Below are 15,294 nucleotides of genomic sequence, written 5' to 3'. Positions count from 1 at the left end.
GGCACCTAAGTGGCTCTACTCTATTTTACTTTTCCTTTTTAGATATACCTTTGTATACTGGCATAGTTCCACCTTAGAATTGGAATATAATATATAAGATACCTTACTGAATTTTCATGTTTCTTCTTTTAACAGAACACTGTTATTAACAAAAAGGCAGAAATTCACATCAGGGGTAAAATTTCTGTGGTACGGGTGAGTTTTCTCTACTAGAAAAGTGACCCGCAGGTCAGACTTTTATGAGTGACGGCTCTCCGGGTCCACGATCGGAGTCCAGACAGCGTTCAGATGTGACGATGTTCAGATGAAGTCATGGAAAAGAAAACTGAAAAAACAAAAGTAAAAATCTGACTGGGTGCTGGTTCCCACGGCGCTCTTTAAACCCATGAAACTGTATAAATAAAATCTTCTGAAGGCCTCACAGATCTAATTCTGTTTGGGACCTCAAAGTCTCCGAGTTCAGCATCTCTAAGAGAAAAAAAAAAAAAAGTGACTTTTGTAGAGGCAGAAAATCGGATTAAACTCCTCCAGGTGACATGAATCGTGGAGCTGGAAAAAACCTGCAGGAACCCCATCTGTGATGAGTCACATCCCTCCAGGATGAGAAAACATCTCAAAGACAACCAGCTGTGAGGCACAAGATAATGCCAATGAACGTAATGTCAGAGCAAAATCAGAGCGTCATGGCCCGGAAACACAAGGACAGAAAACTGGGAGGTGGTGATCCAGCGCTGTGGAAGGGTCTGTGACCCCTGACCTTTATCATGCTTTTTTTTAAATGAGAGAAAAACAAAATCAGGCTTAATGTTGCAGCAGGTAGATCACCTGCACTGTCTCAGTCACCCAGCTGGAATCGGGGCCTGATCCTGGCTGGAAGAGCACCCTGTGATGGACTGGAGTCCCTGACACTTTATAAGTGGTTCTTGAAAGATGCTATATAAATTAAACTTTACTTACTTACAGTGGTGGAGCCAAGGAGTTTTCCCATGGGGAGGCCAAGATGGGACCAGTGTGAGTACAGGTTCTAGTCTATTCTAAGGTACAAGTGTCCCAATCTACTGTTCTGAGAGCAGATGCTCTCAGAACAGCAGAGACACAGAAACATCATGTGCAGTTCATCCAGAAAGTATTCACAGTACTTCACTTTTTCCACATTTTGTTATGTTACAGCATTATTCCAAAATGAATGGAATTCATTTTTTTGTCATAATTCTACACACAACACCCCATAATGACAATGTGAAAAAAGGTTTTTGAGATTTTTGCAAATTTATTAAAAAAATAAAAAAAAGTAAGAAACCACGTACACAAGTATTCACAGCCTTTGCTATGAAGCTCACAATTGAGCTCAGAATCACAATCAGAATAGTATTTATTTGTCAAATATTCACAAGAACACAAGGATTTTGACTCCGGTTGGAGCTGCACTCTCTGTATGGCATGTAGAAATATACACTCAACACCGAATAATTCACAGTAAAAAATGTGCCTGTGAAACTCCCCGGTTCACTGAAAACTGGTGAAAAAGTTCCAACAGACGACAGTCCAATGTTTATGAGCTCTTCTCTGGTGTAAGAGACCAGAAGTGGTGAGCAGAGTGCAAAAACAAAACAAAAAACAGAAAACAAATCTTACAAAGTAAGAGAGCACAGCACCCAGACGGTCATCTGTGGTGCCATGTCCTTCTCACAAGCTGCATCCTGTTTCCACTGATCATCCTCGAGATGTTTCTACAGCTTAACTGGAGTCCATCTGGGGTAAATTCAGCTGATTGGACATGATTTGGAAAGACACACACCTGTCTACATATAAGGTCCCACAGTTGACAGAACACAAACCAAGCATGAAGTCAAAGGAATTGTCTGTAGACCTCTCAGACAGGATTGTCTGGAGACACCACTCTGGAGAAGGGTACAGAAACATTTCTGCTACTTTGAAGGTCCCATTGAGCACAGTGGCCTCCATCATCTGTAAATGAAAGACGTTCAGATCCACCAGCGCTCTTCCTAGAGCTGGCTGCCCGTCTAAATTGAGCAATTGGGGAGAAGGCCCTTAGTCAGGGAGGTGACCAAGAACCCGATGGTCACTCTGTCAGAGCTCCAGCATTCATCTACGGAGAGAGGAGAACCTTCCAGAAGGACAACCATCTCTGCAGCAATCCACTAATCAGGCCTGTATGGTAGAGTGGCCAGACAGAAGCCACTCCTTAGTAAAAGGCACATGTCAGCTCACCTGGAGTTTGACAAAAGGCACCTGAAGGACTGTCAGACCAGGAGAAACAAAATTCTCTGGTCTGATGAGACAAAGATTGAACTCATCATGTTTGTAGGAAACCAGACACCATCCCTACAGTGAAGCATGGTGGTGGCAGCATCATGCTGTGGAGATGTTTTTCAGCAGCAGGAACTGGGAGACTAGTCAGGATTGAGGGAAAGATGAATGCAGTAATGTACAGAGACATCCTGGATGAAAACCTGCTCCAGAGCGCTCCTGACCTCAGACTGGGGGGACGCTTCAGCTTTCAGCAGGACAGTGACCCTAAGCACACAGCCAAGATATCAAAGGAGTGGCTTCAGGACAACTCTGAATGTCCTTGAGTGGCCCAGCCAGAGCCCAGACCTGAATCTGAGTGAACATCTCTGGAGAGATCTGAAAATGTCTGTGCACCGACGCTCCCCATCCAACCTGATGGAGCTTGAGAGGTGCTGCAAAGAGGAATGGACCAAACTGCCCAAAGATAGGTGCACCAAGCTTGTGGCATCATATTCAGGCTTCACATTGAGGCTGGAATTGCTGCCAAAGGTGCATCAACAAAGTACTGAGCAAAGGCTGTGACTATTTATGTCCATGTGATTTTAGCTTTTTATTTTTAATAATAATAATAAAAAAAAACTTTTCATGTTGTCATTATGGGGTGTTGTGTGTAGAATTTTAAGGGAAAAAATAAATTTTCTCCATTTTGGAATAAGACTGTCAAATACAATGTGGAAACAGTAAAGTGCTGTGAATACTTTCTGGATACACTAAAAACCTAACTTCACTTTTACAGCCAGTTTCCTTCAGACAAGTCAGGGAATGAACACATGAACACTTCCTAGTCACTGAACCTGCCTTGGACTTCATTTACATCAATCATTAATACATAAAGTTTGATACTGTACCATAGATCTGTGTCAAGTTGGCAGTTCTGAAAAACTGACACTGTGGTGTAAACTCGTGAGGGAAGCCACCAAGACTTGAGTTTGACAACAGCAAGTTTAGTAACTGTTGCTACAAATGAGTATGCACTGGACACACCTTAAAATATTTAAACAAATCAAATTAAAAAAAAAAAAAGGAGACCAACCATACTGCAATATTTCCCACAAAATATCACCATTTCTTAGTGGAAAATACAGCAGAGTGATGCTGGTGTGCTGAGGTGTGGGGACACAAATGTCAGGCGTTACTGATGAACGGAGCAGCAGGTGACTTCCTGCTGCTGCTCTTAATTAGAGCAATGAAACTTTACTCAATTATTTACAGACTTCAGAGTCACCACATGAAGGAGGGAAGGAAGGTTAACCCTGTAATGACCTCATAGTTATCAATAGAGTGTAGATTAGATTTCATAATATTCCCTCAGGGAAATTTAGCAGAAGTCAATATACTCGACAAAATAAATACACTGAAACAACGACGCAGACGCCACATTCAATAACACATAAATGGGGAAAAGAAAAATCTCAAAACACCAAAACAGTCACATTAAAATAAATAAGTAAAAACCATTCACAGACTACATACCACCAACATAACGGTCCTCATTTTCAAGGACATTATCATCAAACATCAACCTATCGATCCCCTGCCAGCTTTCTGAGTTAAATGTTGGTTTGTGCCAAACAGTCTCCTGGATCATCTTCAAAACTCAATCACTTATCTCTCAGAACATTATCTGTTTGCTCACCACTTTTCACTGAAATCTGTTCATTATTTTTTGAGTTATGTTGCTGGCAGTCAAACAAAATGAACAAACACGCCGGTGAAAACATGATGTTCTTACTGAAGGTTCAACTAAAAAAACAAAAAACAACTTATTTCAATTTATTTAGTTTATATAGCACCAAATCACATCAAAACTGCCTCAAGGCGCTTCACACGAGTACGGTCAAAACAGCCCTATTTAATATAAACCCTCCACAGCGCCGACAGACTGACACTCAGAGATTCTGAGGACATGAAATTAAATTCTGATCATTTGTCCTTTGATCTTTTTCATTAACGAGTTTCCCTTTAATCTGTTGTGTCAAAAAGAGAACGATGACCCTCCTCAGAAACGTCTTATTTGATCCAAACTGAAGCGTAACATGGAACAGATAAAGCAGGAAGTGTTCAGAACGCGTGTGGGCGGTCTCTGCCTCCAGCACTGAAAACGCTGACTCGGACTCCGTCTCTGCCAAGTATCGCAGGAGGCGTGAAGCAGTGGATTATGGGAAGTTAGGCTGTGAAGAAGAAACCAGAGACCGTCACCGTGGAAGAGCCGAGAACCCAAACCACACTTTGGCAAATAACGCTTCTACCTGCACAGAGGAAATGTGTTTTCAGACACGGCCACCTGCTGATGTCCTGGTTTCTGAAGGAACCCACGCGGGTCCGTTGGCGTGCTCATGACCACATGTCCGCCACTACCATCATCAGCTTCCCTTCACCCGCTCTGAGGTGTCAGTTGCTTCTAGCGCCGCTGCTCTAACCCTAAGCCCGAGTCCGTTATAAGACTCTGGTTCAAATGAGTATTGTAACTCGTAAATGTGGAGCATGTGAACGTGCACAAAATGACATGAGGCACTAATGTACAACCCCAATTCCAATAAGTTGGGACATTGTGTAAATGTAAATATAAACAGAATACAATGATTTTCAAATCCTCTTCAACCTATATTCAATTGAATACACCACAAAGACAAGATATTTAATGTTCAAACTGATAAACTTTGTTTTTGTGCAAATAGTTGCTCATTTTGAAATGGATGCCTGCAACACGTTTCAAAAAAGCTGGGACAGTGGTATGTTTCCCATTGTGTTACATCACCTTTCCTTCTAACAACACTCAATAAGTGTTTGGGAACTGAGGACACTAATTGTGAGTGTCATGATTGGGTATAAAAAGGAGCATCCCCAAAAGTCTCAGCCATTCACAAGCAAAGATGGGGTGAGGATCAACACTGTGAAGAACTGCGTGAAAAAAAATAGTCCAACAGTTTAAGAACAATGTTTCTCAACGTTCATTTGCAAGGAATTTAGGGATTCCATCGTCTACAGCCCATAATATAATCAGAAGATTTCAGAGAATCTAGAGAACTTTCTACATGTATGCGGCAAGACTGAAAACCAACATTGAATGCCCGTGACTTTTTATCCCTCAGGCGGCACTGCATTAAAAATTGACATCACTGTGTAAAGGATCTTACCGTGTGGGCTCAGGAACACTTCAGAAAACCACTGTCAGTTAGCACAGTTTGTCGCTACATCTACAAGTGCAAGTTAAAAACTCTACCATGCAAAGTGAAAGCCAGTCAATAACATCCAGAAACACCGCCGCCTTCTCTGGGCCCGAGCTCATTTGAAATGGACAGACGCAAAGTGGAAAAGTGTGCAGTGGTCTGATGAGTCCACATTGAGAACGTTGAGAAACACTGTTCTTAAACTGTTGGACTATTTTTTCACGCAGTTCTTCACAAAGTGTTGATCCTCACCTCATCTTTGCTTGTGAACGGCTGAGCCTTTTGGGGATGCTCCTTTTTATACCCAATCATGACACTCACAATTAGTGTCCTCAGTTCCCAAACGCTTATTGAGTGTTGTTAGAAGGAAAGGTGATGTAACACAGTGGCAAACATACCACTGTCCCAGCTTTTTTTGAAACGTGTTGCAGGCATCCATTTCAAAATGAGCAAATATTTGCACAAAAACAATAAAGTTTATCAGTTTGAACATTAAATATCTTGTCTTTGTGGTGTATTAAATTGAATATAGGTTGAAGAGGATTTGAAAATCATTGTATTCTGTTTTTATTTACATTTTACACAACGTCGCAACTTCACTGGAATTGGTTTTGTACTTTGGACTGCAGATGGCATCACACTCGACAGCTCGTGCACGTGTTTCCGTTCCAGTCAGAAACTACACACGACACGCTGCAACTCCACAAAAAACAGGCGGACTGATAGGTTTGCAGACGCATCTAGACTCCGGTTGGGACGACAGGTTTGCGTTCAGTTCCGGACTCTGGTTGGACCTGCTACAGTCAGCTTCAGAATGGTGCCAGAATGACGGGTTTCCATGAGACTTTTTCAATGTCTGGCTCTGATCTAAGTATCTGTAAACAGGAAGCGGTCAGGAGTTGAATAAATGATCTCTGCAGTCGACACGAAACTGTCACATCAACAACAAACTAACTCTTTTCCATCGAGAACTATTTTCAGCATTTAACTTCAGTGTGATTTTCTTGCTTTGAATCATTTCCTTTTATCATCAGTCCTGAGTTTCCTCTGATGCTGCGTCCCTGTGAGACGAGAGCCTCGTGGTGAAAACATCTGCTGAAACACCAGATGATGGATGTGAAACAGGAGATGTCCCTGCTGGTCTCATTATGTCTCTGTAGCTATTGATGCACTGAATCAGAAACTCGAACCAAAAACAAAAATCTACCATCAGCAGGACTGACTCACACGTTCACAAAGGACCTCTTCTACACGCACAGCAAACAAATGTTGGACCTGGAAGATGCTGAAGATGAAAACTCAAACATAAAAACTCATTTTACACAGTATGATCGCTGTACTTCTAACACTAGGTGGCAGCATTATGCTGCAGTTCACTACAGTTCACACAGTCATGGTGTGGTCTGGTCACCGATGCCTCGCGGACATTTAGGTCATACGGTGATGAGACTAGGCCGGCCCACGCCAAAGGCTGCACGTGACATGGCCGAAATTCACAACTTTACCCCAAAACCAAGACGACAGGTGGATCCTTTGCCGTGCAAACACGCCCATCTGTCATTGTGTAAACCCCGCCCCTCAACCCTCCCCACTAATACAAGAGAAAATATGTTAAATTTCACAAAATTAAATTTTGTTAAATTTGTTTCGTTAATTTAACAAAGTTAAATTTTACAAGACAAAAAGACATTTTTCAGCTCCATAAGAGGAGATATGGGCGGGGAAAGTTAATGACAACAGCAAAACGCTCGGTGGGCTCGACTGTCAAATTTCAGAACAGTTTGTTTTCCAGCCTCCGCTGCTTCTGAAAGGCTGAAACCTGAAGAGTTTCATGGGACACAGACCTTAGATGGGCACACACCCTGAATTGAGGCACAGACCTTAACACAGACAAAGTTGTCCTAAAGGGGCAGTACTGCACACCATCATCAGCAACCAGAGGAGCCTCTTCAGCCACAGACTGCTCCTTCCCAAGTACAGGACCAACAGACTGAAAAACTCCTTTGTCCCTCAGACCATCAGACTGTACAACTCCTCACTCAGGGGGAGGAGGAGGAACAGGAAGACAGAGGACAGGAAGGAGAGGAACAGTAGTAGCCAGTAAACCAGTATTGATCAGTATGTCTGGTATTTATACTTGCAAACTGATTTTCTTTTTTACTTTCACTTTTGATGCTCTGTGTGCTTCTTACCCTGTGTGCTGCTGGAACCTCAATTTCCCTGAGGGAGTCTTCCCAAGGGATTAATAAAGGTCCATCTAATCTAATCTACTTCAAGAAGCACAACCTCACACTGACTAGATGATGATGCAGAAGCAGGACAACCTGTGACCAGCAGAAAAGGTGCAAGAGAACATGACAGAAAAATTCCCTCCCCTCTTTTCCTCTGGTGGTACATAGCACAGTCACCCTCATGAACGAGCCGCCACAGTTCTCAGTTTTCTTTAATCCCTTACGTGATTACTGATCCGACATGTGCAGTTCAAAAAGACAACAAAAACACAGCGGTAGTTAAAAACACTGAAGCTTCGGTAATAAACAGTCTGGACAAAAGGAAGCTGAAAAACACGCCTATTTCGATGTCTGTGCAGCACTCTGTTGCTTCAGCGCCAGACTGTGCCTGGATCATAAATCTAGCAGCACCTTCAGAGGAGGCACTCTGTTTACACAGTTTACCAAAAAAATGTGCTAAACACTTTGGAATAATGCAGGAATTCTATTCATCTTTAACGTTTGAATAAATTCTGAACTAATTATAACAATTAGCATGATTACGTCCTGAGACCTGACAAAAGCACTTCACATGCTCACTTTCAGTAAGACATGGAGCACCTCAGCGATCTGTTTTTGGCCCATTATATTTTCACTGTATTTATCAGCTGTTGGTCAGATCAAGTGTAGTTATGGAGTAAAACTTCACTGTTATGCTGATGATACGCTGATTTAATTTGACAGTCTTTGTCAATACTTGCCTCTACTGGTGGTTGGCTCTCACTGCGGTATTGTATCACTTCCTGTTCCGGAGCACAGTGGTGTTTTGCTGTATCTGTTAGCTGTTTAATCTGCGCAGTTAGATTGATCTACTTAACTAGATAACGATTTGTTTCACAGTGTAATATTCATGTGCCTTAACTAAAGCACTCCCTCTGCTGAATCATCTCTAAATTATTTACACATTATTCACTTTGTGTGTTTTTAGGAATCCGCTAGTTTAGTGCAGCTATTAGCTCTTAGCCAATTTAGCATGGCGGCTTCTCCTGGCCAGGCTGGGCAAATTGGAGACTCGGCTCTGCACCGTGGAAAATTCTACAGCTAGCCAGGCCCCTGTAGTCGGTGCGGACCAAGGTAGCTTAGCCGCCGTTAGTTCCCTTCCAGCAGATCCCGAGCAGCCAGGAAAGCAGGCCGACTGGGTGACTGTGAGGAGGAAGCGTAGCCCTAAACAGAAGCCCCGTGTACACCGCCAACCCGTTCACATTTCTAACCGTTTTTACCCACTCTGCGACACACCCGCCGAAGATCAAACTCTGGTTATTGGCGACTCCGTTTTGAGAAATGTGAAGTTAGCGACACCAGCAACCATAGTCAATTGTCTTCCGGGGGCCAGAGCAGGCGACATTGAAGGAAATTTGAAACTACTGGCTAAGGCCAAGTGTAAATTTGGTAAGATTGTAATTCACGTCGGCAGTAATGACACCCGGTTATGCCAATCGGAGGTCACTAAAATTAACATTGAATCGATGTGTAACTTTGCAAAAACAATGTTGGACTCTGTAGTTTTCTCTGGGCCCCTCCCCAATCGGACCGGGAGTGACATGTTTAGCCGCATGTTCTCCCTGAATTGCTGGCTGTCTGAGTGGTGTCCAAAAAATGAGGTGGGCTTCATAGATAATTGGCAAAGCTTCTGGGGAAAACCTGGTCTTGTTATGAGAGACGGCATCCATCCCACTTTGGATGGAGCAGCTCTCATTTCTAGAAATCTGGCCAATTTTCTTAAATCCTCCAAACCGTGACTATCCAGGGTTGGGACCAGGAAGCAGAGTTGTAGTCTTACACACCTCTCTGCAGCTTCTCTCCCCCTGCCATCCCCTCATTACCCCATCCCCGTAGAGACGGGGCCTGCTCCCAGACCACCAATAACCAGCAAAAATCTATTTACGCATAAAAATTCAAAAAGAAAAAAATATAGCACCTTCAACTGCACCACAGACTAAAACAGTTAAATGTGGTCTATTAAACATTAGGTCTCTCTCTTCTAAGTCCCTGTTAGTAAATGATATAATAATGGATCAACATATTGATTTATTCTGCCTTACAGAAACCTGGTTACAGCAGGATGAATATGTTAGTTTAAATGAGTCAACACCCCCGAGTCACACTAACTGCCAGAACGCTCGTAGCACGGGCCGAGGCGGAGGATTAGCAGCAATCTTCCATTCCAGCTTATTAATTAATCAAAAACCCAGACAGAGCTTTAATTCATTTGAAAGCTTAGTCTTGTCCATCCAAATTGGAAGTCCCAAAAACCAGTTTTATTTGTTATTATCTATCGTCCACCTGCTCGTTACTGTGAGTTTCTCTGTGAATTTTCAGACCTTTTGTCTGACTTAGTGCTTAGCTCAGATAAGATAATTATAGTGGGCGATTTTAACATCCACACAGATGCTGAGAATGACAGCCTCAACACTGCATTTAATCTATTATTAGACTCTATTGGCTTTGCTCAAAATATAAATGAGTCCACCCACCACTTTAATCATATCTTAGATCTTGTTCTGACTTATGGTATGGAAAATGAAGACTTAACAGTATTCCCTGAAAACTCCCTTCTGTCTGATCATTTCTTAATAACATTTACATTTACTCTGATGGACTACCCAGCAGTGGGGAACAAGTTTCATTACACTAGAAGTATTTCAGAAAGCACTGTAACTAGGTTTAAGGATATGATTCCTTCTTTATGTTCTCTAATGCTACATACCAACACAGTGCAGAGTAGCTACCTAAACTCTGCAAGTGAGATAGATTATCTCGTCAATAGTTTTACATCCTCATTGAAGACAAATTTGGATGCTGTAGCTCCTCTAAAAAAGAGAGCTTTAAATCAGAAGTGCCTGACTCCGTGGTATAACTCACAAACTCGCAGCTTAAAGAAGATAACCCGTAAGTTGGAGAGGAAATGGCGTCTCACTAATTTAGAAGATCTTCACTTAGCCTGGAAAAAGAGTCTGTTGTTCTATAAAAAAAGCCCTCCGTAAAGCTAGGACATCTTACTACTCATCACTAATTGAAGAAAATAAGAACATCCCCAGGTTTCTTTTCACTGTAGCCAGGCTGACAAAGAGTCAGAGCTCTATTGAGCCGAGTATTCCTTTAACTTTAACTAGTAATGACTTCATGACTTTCTTTGCTAATAAAATTTTAACTATTAGAGAAAAAATTACTCATAACCATCCCAAAGACGTATCGTTATCTCTGGCTGCTTTCAGTGATGCCGGTATTTGGTTAGACTCTTTCTCTCCGATTGTTCTGTCTGAGTTATTTTCATTAGTTACTTCCTCCAAACCATCAACATGTCTATTAGACCCCATTCCTACCAGGCTGCTCAAGGAAGCTCTACCATTAATTAATGCTTCGATCTTAAATATGATCAATCTATCTTTATTAGTTGGCTATGTACCACAGGGTTTTAAGGTGGCAGTAATTAAACCATTACTTAAAAAGCCATCACTTGACCCAGCTATCTTAGCCAATTATAGGCCAATCTCCAACCTTCCTTTTCTCTCAAAAATTCTTGAAAGGGTAGTTGTAAAACAGCTAACTGATCATCTGCAGAGGAATGGTCTATTTGAAGAGTTTCAGTCAGGTTTTAGAATTCATCATAGTACAGAAACAGCATTAGTGAAGGTTACAAATGATCTTCTTAGGGTGTCAGACAGTGGACTCATCTCTGTGCTTGTCCTGTTAGACCTCAGTGCTGCTTTTGATACTGTTGACCATGAAATTTTATTACAGAGATTAGAGCATGCCATAGGTATTAAAGGCACTGCACTGCGGTGGTTTGAATCATATTTATCTAATAGATTACAATTTGTTCATGTAAATGGGGAATCTTCTTCACAGATTAAGGTTAATTATGGAGTTCCACAAGGTTCTGTGCTAGGACCAATTTTATTCACTTTATACATGTTTCCCTTAGGCAGTATTATCAGACGGCATTGCTTAAATTTTCATTGTTACGCAGATGATACCCAGCTTTGATACCCTGACCTCTAGTAATACTGTGAGAAATCTTGGAGTCATTTTTGATCAGGATATGTCATTCAATGCGCATATTAAACAAATATGTAGGACTGCTTTTTTGCATTTGCGCAATATCTCTAAAATCAGAAAGGTCTTGTCTCAGAGTGATGCTGAAAAACTAATTCATGCATTTATTTCCTCTAGGCTGGACTATTGTAATTCATTATTATCACGTTGTCCTAAAAGTTCCCTGAAAAGCCTTCAGTTAATTCAAAATGCTGCAGCTAGAGTGCTGACGGGGACTAGAAGGAGAGACCATATCTCACCCATATTGGCCTCTCTTCATTGGCTTCCTGTTAATTCTAGAATAGAATTTAAAATTCTTCTTCTTACTTATAAGGTTTTGAATAATCAGGTCCCATCTTATCTTAGGGACCTCATAGTACCATATCACCCAAATAGAGCGCTTCGCTCTCAGACTGCAGGCTTACTTGTAGTTCCTAGGGTTTGTAAGAGTAGAATGGGAGGCAGAGCCTTCAGCTTTCAGGCTCCTCTCCTGTGGAACCAGCTCCCAATTCAGATCAGGGAGACAGACACCCTCTCTACTTTTAAGATTAGGCTTAACACTTTCCTTTTTGCTAAAGCTTATAGTTAGGGTTGGCTCAGGCGACCCTGAACCATCCCTTAGTTATGCTACTATAGACTTAGACTGCTGGGGGGTTCCCATGATGCACTGTTTCTTTCTCTTTTTGCTCTGTATGCACCACTCTGCATTTAATCATTAGTGATTGATCTCTGCTCTCTTCCACAGCATGTCTTTTTCCTGGTTCTCTCCCTCAGCCCCAACCAGTCCCAGCAGAAGACTGCCCCTCCCTGAGCCTGGTTCTGCTGGAGGTTTCTTCCTGTTAAAAGGGAGTTTTTCCTTCCCACTGTTGCCAAGTGCTTGCTCACAGGGGGTTGTTTTGACCGTTGGGGTTTTTCTGTAATTATTGTATGGCCTTGCCTTACAATATAAAGCGCCTTGGGGCAACTGTTTGTTGTGATTTGGCGCTATATAAATAAAATTGATTTGATTTTGATTTACATGACTTTTTCACATCAGGAACTTAAGAGGCGACAATGAAAAGCTGGAAGTCATGGGACTTGCTGTTGGTAAGTTTCCAGCAGACTGAGATGGTTCTCAGCGGTTCACATGTGAATATAAAACTTGTACAATTTCCTAATTTTCTAACAGTGATGTTGTCATTTAAAAGCACTGGTCAACTGTCCTGATGACAAAATGCAAAGCACAAAGATTTTTGTCCAAAACAGAACATGTTAAGAAGGGGATGAAGCTAACTTACCTTGTAGTAGCTCTGCACTGCATTATAAAAAGCTTCATCCGCCACAATCTGAGTTTCCCCATTCAGGAAGGCCAGAAATCGTTCCTTCACCGCCTGCAACTGCTGCTTATTGACCTGAGCGCAAAGGCAAAAGGTTAACGGTCAGGAGTTAAAGAAAGGCAAAAAGTTCAAGGTCTGGCTTCACAAACCAAAAGCTTAAAAACAAGATTAAGAAAACAGAAATAAACAGAAAAGTCAGTGGTACACTGATGAGTCTTGTCAAAAGGTCATTTTGGTTGTTTTTGGTCTTTTCCTTTCAGAAGAACATTAACATTTATAGGGGTTGGGTCCCAAATTAAACTGTTTCAGTCTACGATGAATGATGATGAGTTTTGTAAATGAGGAAATGACTGTCCTGATAATGCTTCATGTATTCAGAGCAGGTCCGTCATCTAGTGTTTAAGAGATGAAACTTCAGCCACTGACCCAACAATAAATACATTTATTTAATTCATCCACCAAAATATTAATCTAGGCTTGCATCTTAGTACCTTTTGGCAAATTGTAGCTATAAAAGGTCTGACGTACCTTTTTATTTTTTTCAAAAACTATATGGATTTCAATCACGTGCGATTACATCAGCCAACCTTGAACCCTTGTGCGCATGCGTGAGTTTTTTCACGCCTGTCGGTTACGTCATTCGCCTGTGGACAGGCTTTGAGTGAGGAGTGGTCCACCCCCCTCATCGGAATTCCTTTGTCTGACTTCTTTCTGAGAGACTGGCGCTTTGCTTTATCAAAATTTTTTCAGAACCTGTGAGGCAGATCAAAGTGGACACCATTCGAGAAATTCAGCTGGTTTTCGGTGAAAATTTTAACGGCTGATGAGAGATTATGGAACCTTACTGTCGCTTTTAGGACTTCCCACGGAGCCGGAGGGCGTGCCGCGCTCTGAGGCGCCGTCATCAGCCTGTTTCGAGCTGAAAACCTCCAAATTTAAGCCTCTGTTGACCCAGGATGTTGTGAGAGAACAGAGAAGTTTCAGAAGAGCTCGAGATCAGCAGTTTATCCGGACATTCCACTGTTAAAGGAGATTTTGTAATGTAAGACGTGCGGACGGATTGGCGCGTCGGCAGGCAGCCGCTCATGGCCCGGCGCCACAGGAAAAACACCTCCGTGTTGATAATCATTTGTAAAAACCAGGCGGCTTTTCAGCTGGACATGTTCCAACTTGTCCTGTAATGCTTCCAACGGAGGTGTTTTTCCTGTGGCGCCGGGCCATGAGCGGCTGCCTGCCGACACGCCAATCCGTCCGCACGTCGTTCATTACAAAATCTCCTTTAACAGTGGAATGTCCGGATAAACTGCTGATCACGAGCTCTTCTGAAACTTCTCTGTTCTCTCACAACATCCTGGGTCAGAGGCTTAAATTTGGAGGTTTTCAGCTCGAAACAGGCTGACGACGGCGCCGCGGCGCGCCCTCCGGCTCCATGGGAAGTCCTAAAAGCAACAGTAAGACTCTATAATCTCTCATCAGCCGTTAAAATTTTCACCGAAAACCAGCTGAATTTCTCGAATGGTGTCCATTTCGATCAGGCGAATGACGTAACCGACAGGCGTGAAAAAAAAAAAACTCTCGCATGCCCACGAGGGTTCAAGCTTGTCTGATGTAATCGCACATGATTCAAATCCATATAGTTTTTGAAAAAAATATAAAGGTCCGATACTTTTCTCAGACCTCGTAATTTTGAAATTTGCACAATAAATGTTCTCAAAATTACATATATTATAATTACTTACATTATAAGTTTTTTCACTTAAGTTTATATTGCGGTATACATATACACACATACACACACACATACATACAGTTACCGTGAAGGGATTCAATTTATATGCGAAATGAATTTCAGGTCATATCACCCAGCCCTAGTGATCACCAGCTGCTAGCCCTAAGCTTCACTAACAGACCCAGAATTTAGATAAAACTGGGGCCGAGACCTGTTCCGTTACTAATAAAATGAATTTAAAAGGATAGGAAGTATAGTACCATACTATGCCAGTATGCTAGCCATACAAATGGGAAAATAAGTGCGTCTTAAGTCTGGACTTGAAAGTCTCCACAGAATCTGACTGTTCTATTGATGCAGGGAGATCATTCCACAGAACAAGGGGCACGATAAGAGAAAGCTCTATGACTTGCAGACTTCTTATTCACCCTAGGGACACAAAGTAGTCCTGCATCCTGAGA

The 15,294-nt window shown here is 42.1% G+C and overlaps 1 protein-coding gene across 1 annotated transcript in view; it reads right to left on the bottom strand.

Moving 5' to 3' along the window:
- LOC117516352 (calcium-dependent secretion activator 2-like) overlaps positions 1 to 15,294 on the bottom strand; it is a 64,872-nt gene that overhangs the window by 26,120 nt on the left and 23,458 nt on the right. The window contains exon 2 of the mRNA XM_034177311.1: positions 13,066 to 13,179. Coding sequence (XP_034033202.1) covers positions 13,066 to 13,179 — 114 coding nt within the window. The remainder of the gene's footprint in view (positions 1 to 13,065; positions 13,180 to 15,294) is intronic.

Source organism: Thalassophryne amazonica, chromosome 8 (assembly GCF_902500255.1).
Source record: "Thalassophryne amazonica chromosome 8, fThaAma1.1, whole genome shotgun sequence".
Taxonomy (NCBI): domain Eukaryota; kingdom Metazoa; phylum Chordata; class Actinopteri; order Batrachoidiformes; family Batrachoididae; genus Thalassophryne; species Thalassophryne amazonica.
Note: the sequence above shows the minus strand (reverse complement) of the source record. Positions and strands in the feature narration are given on the sequence as shown.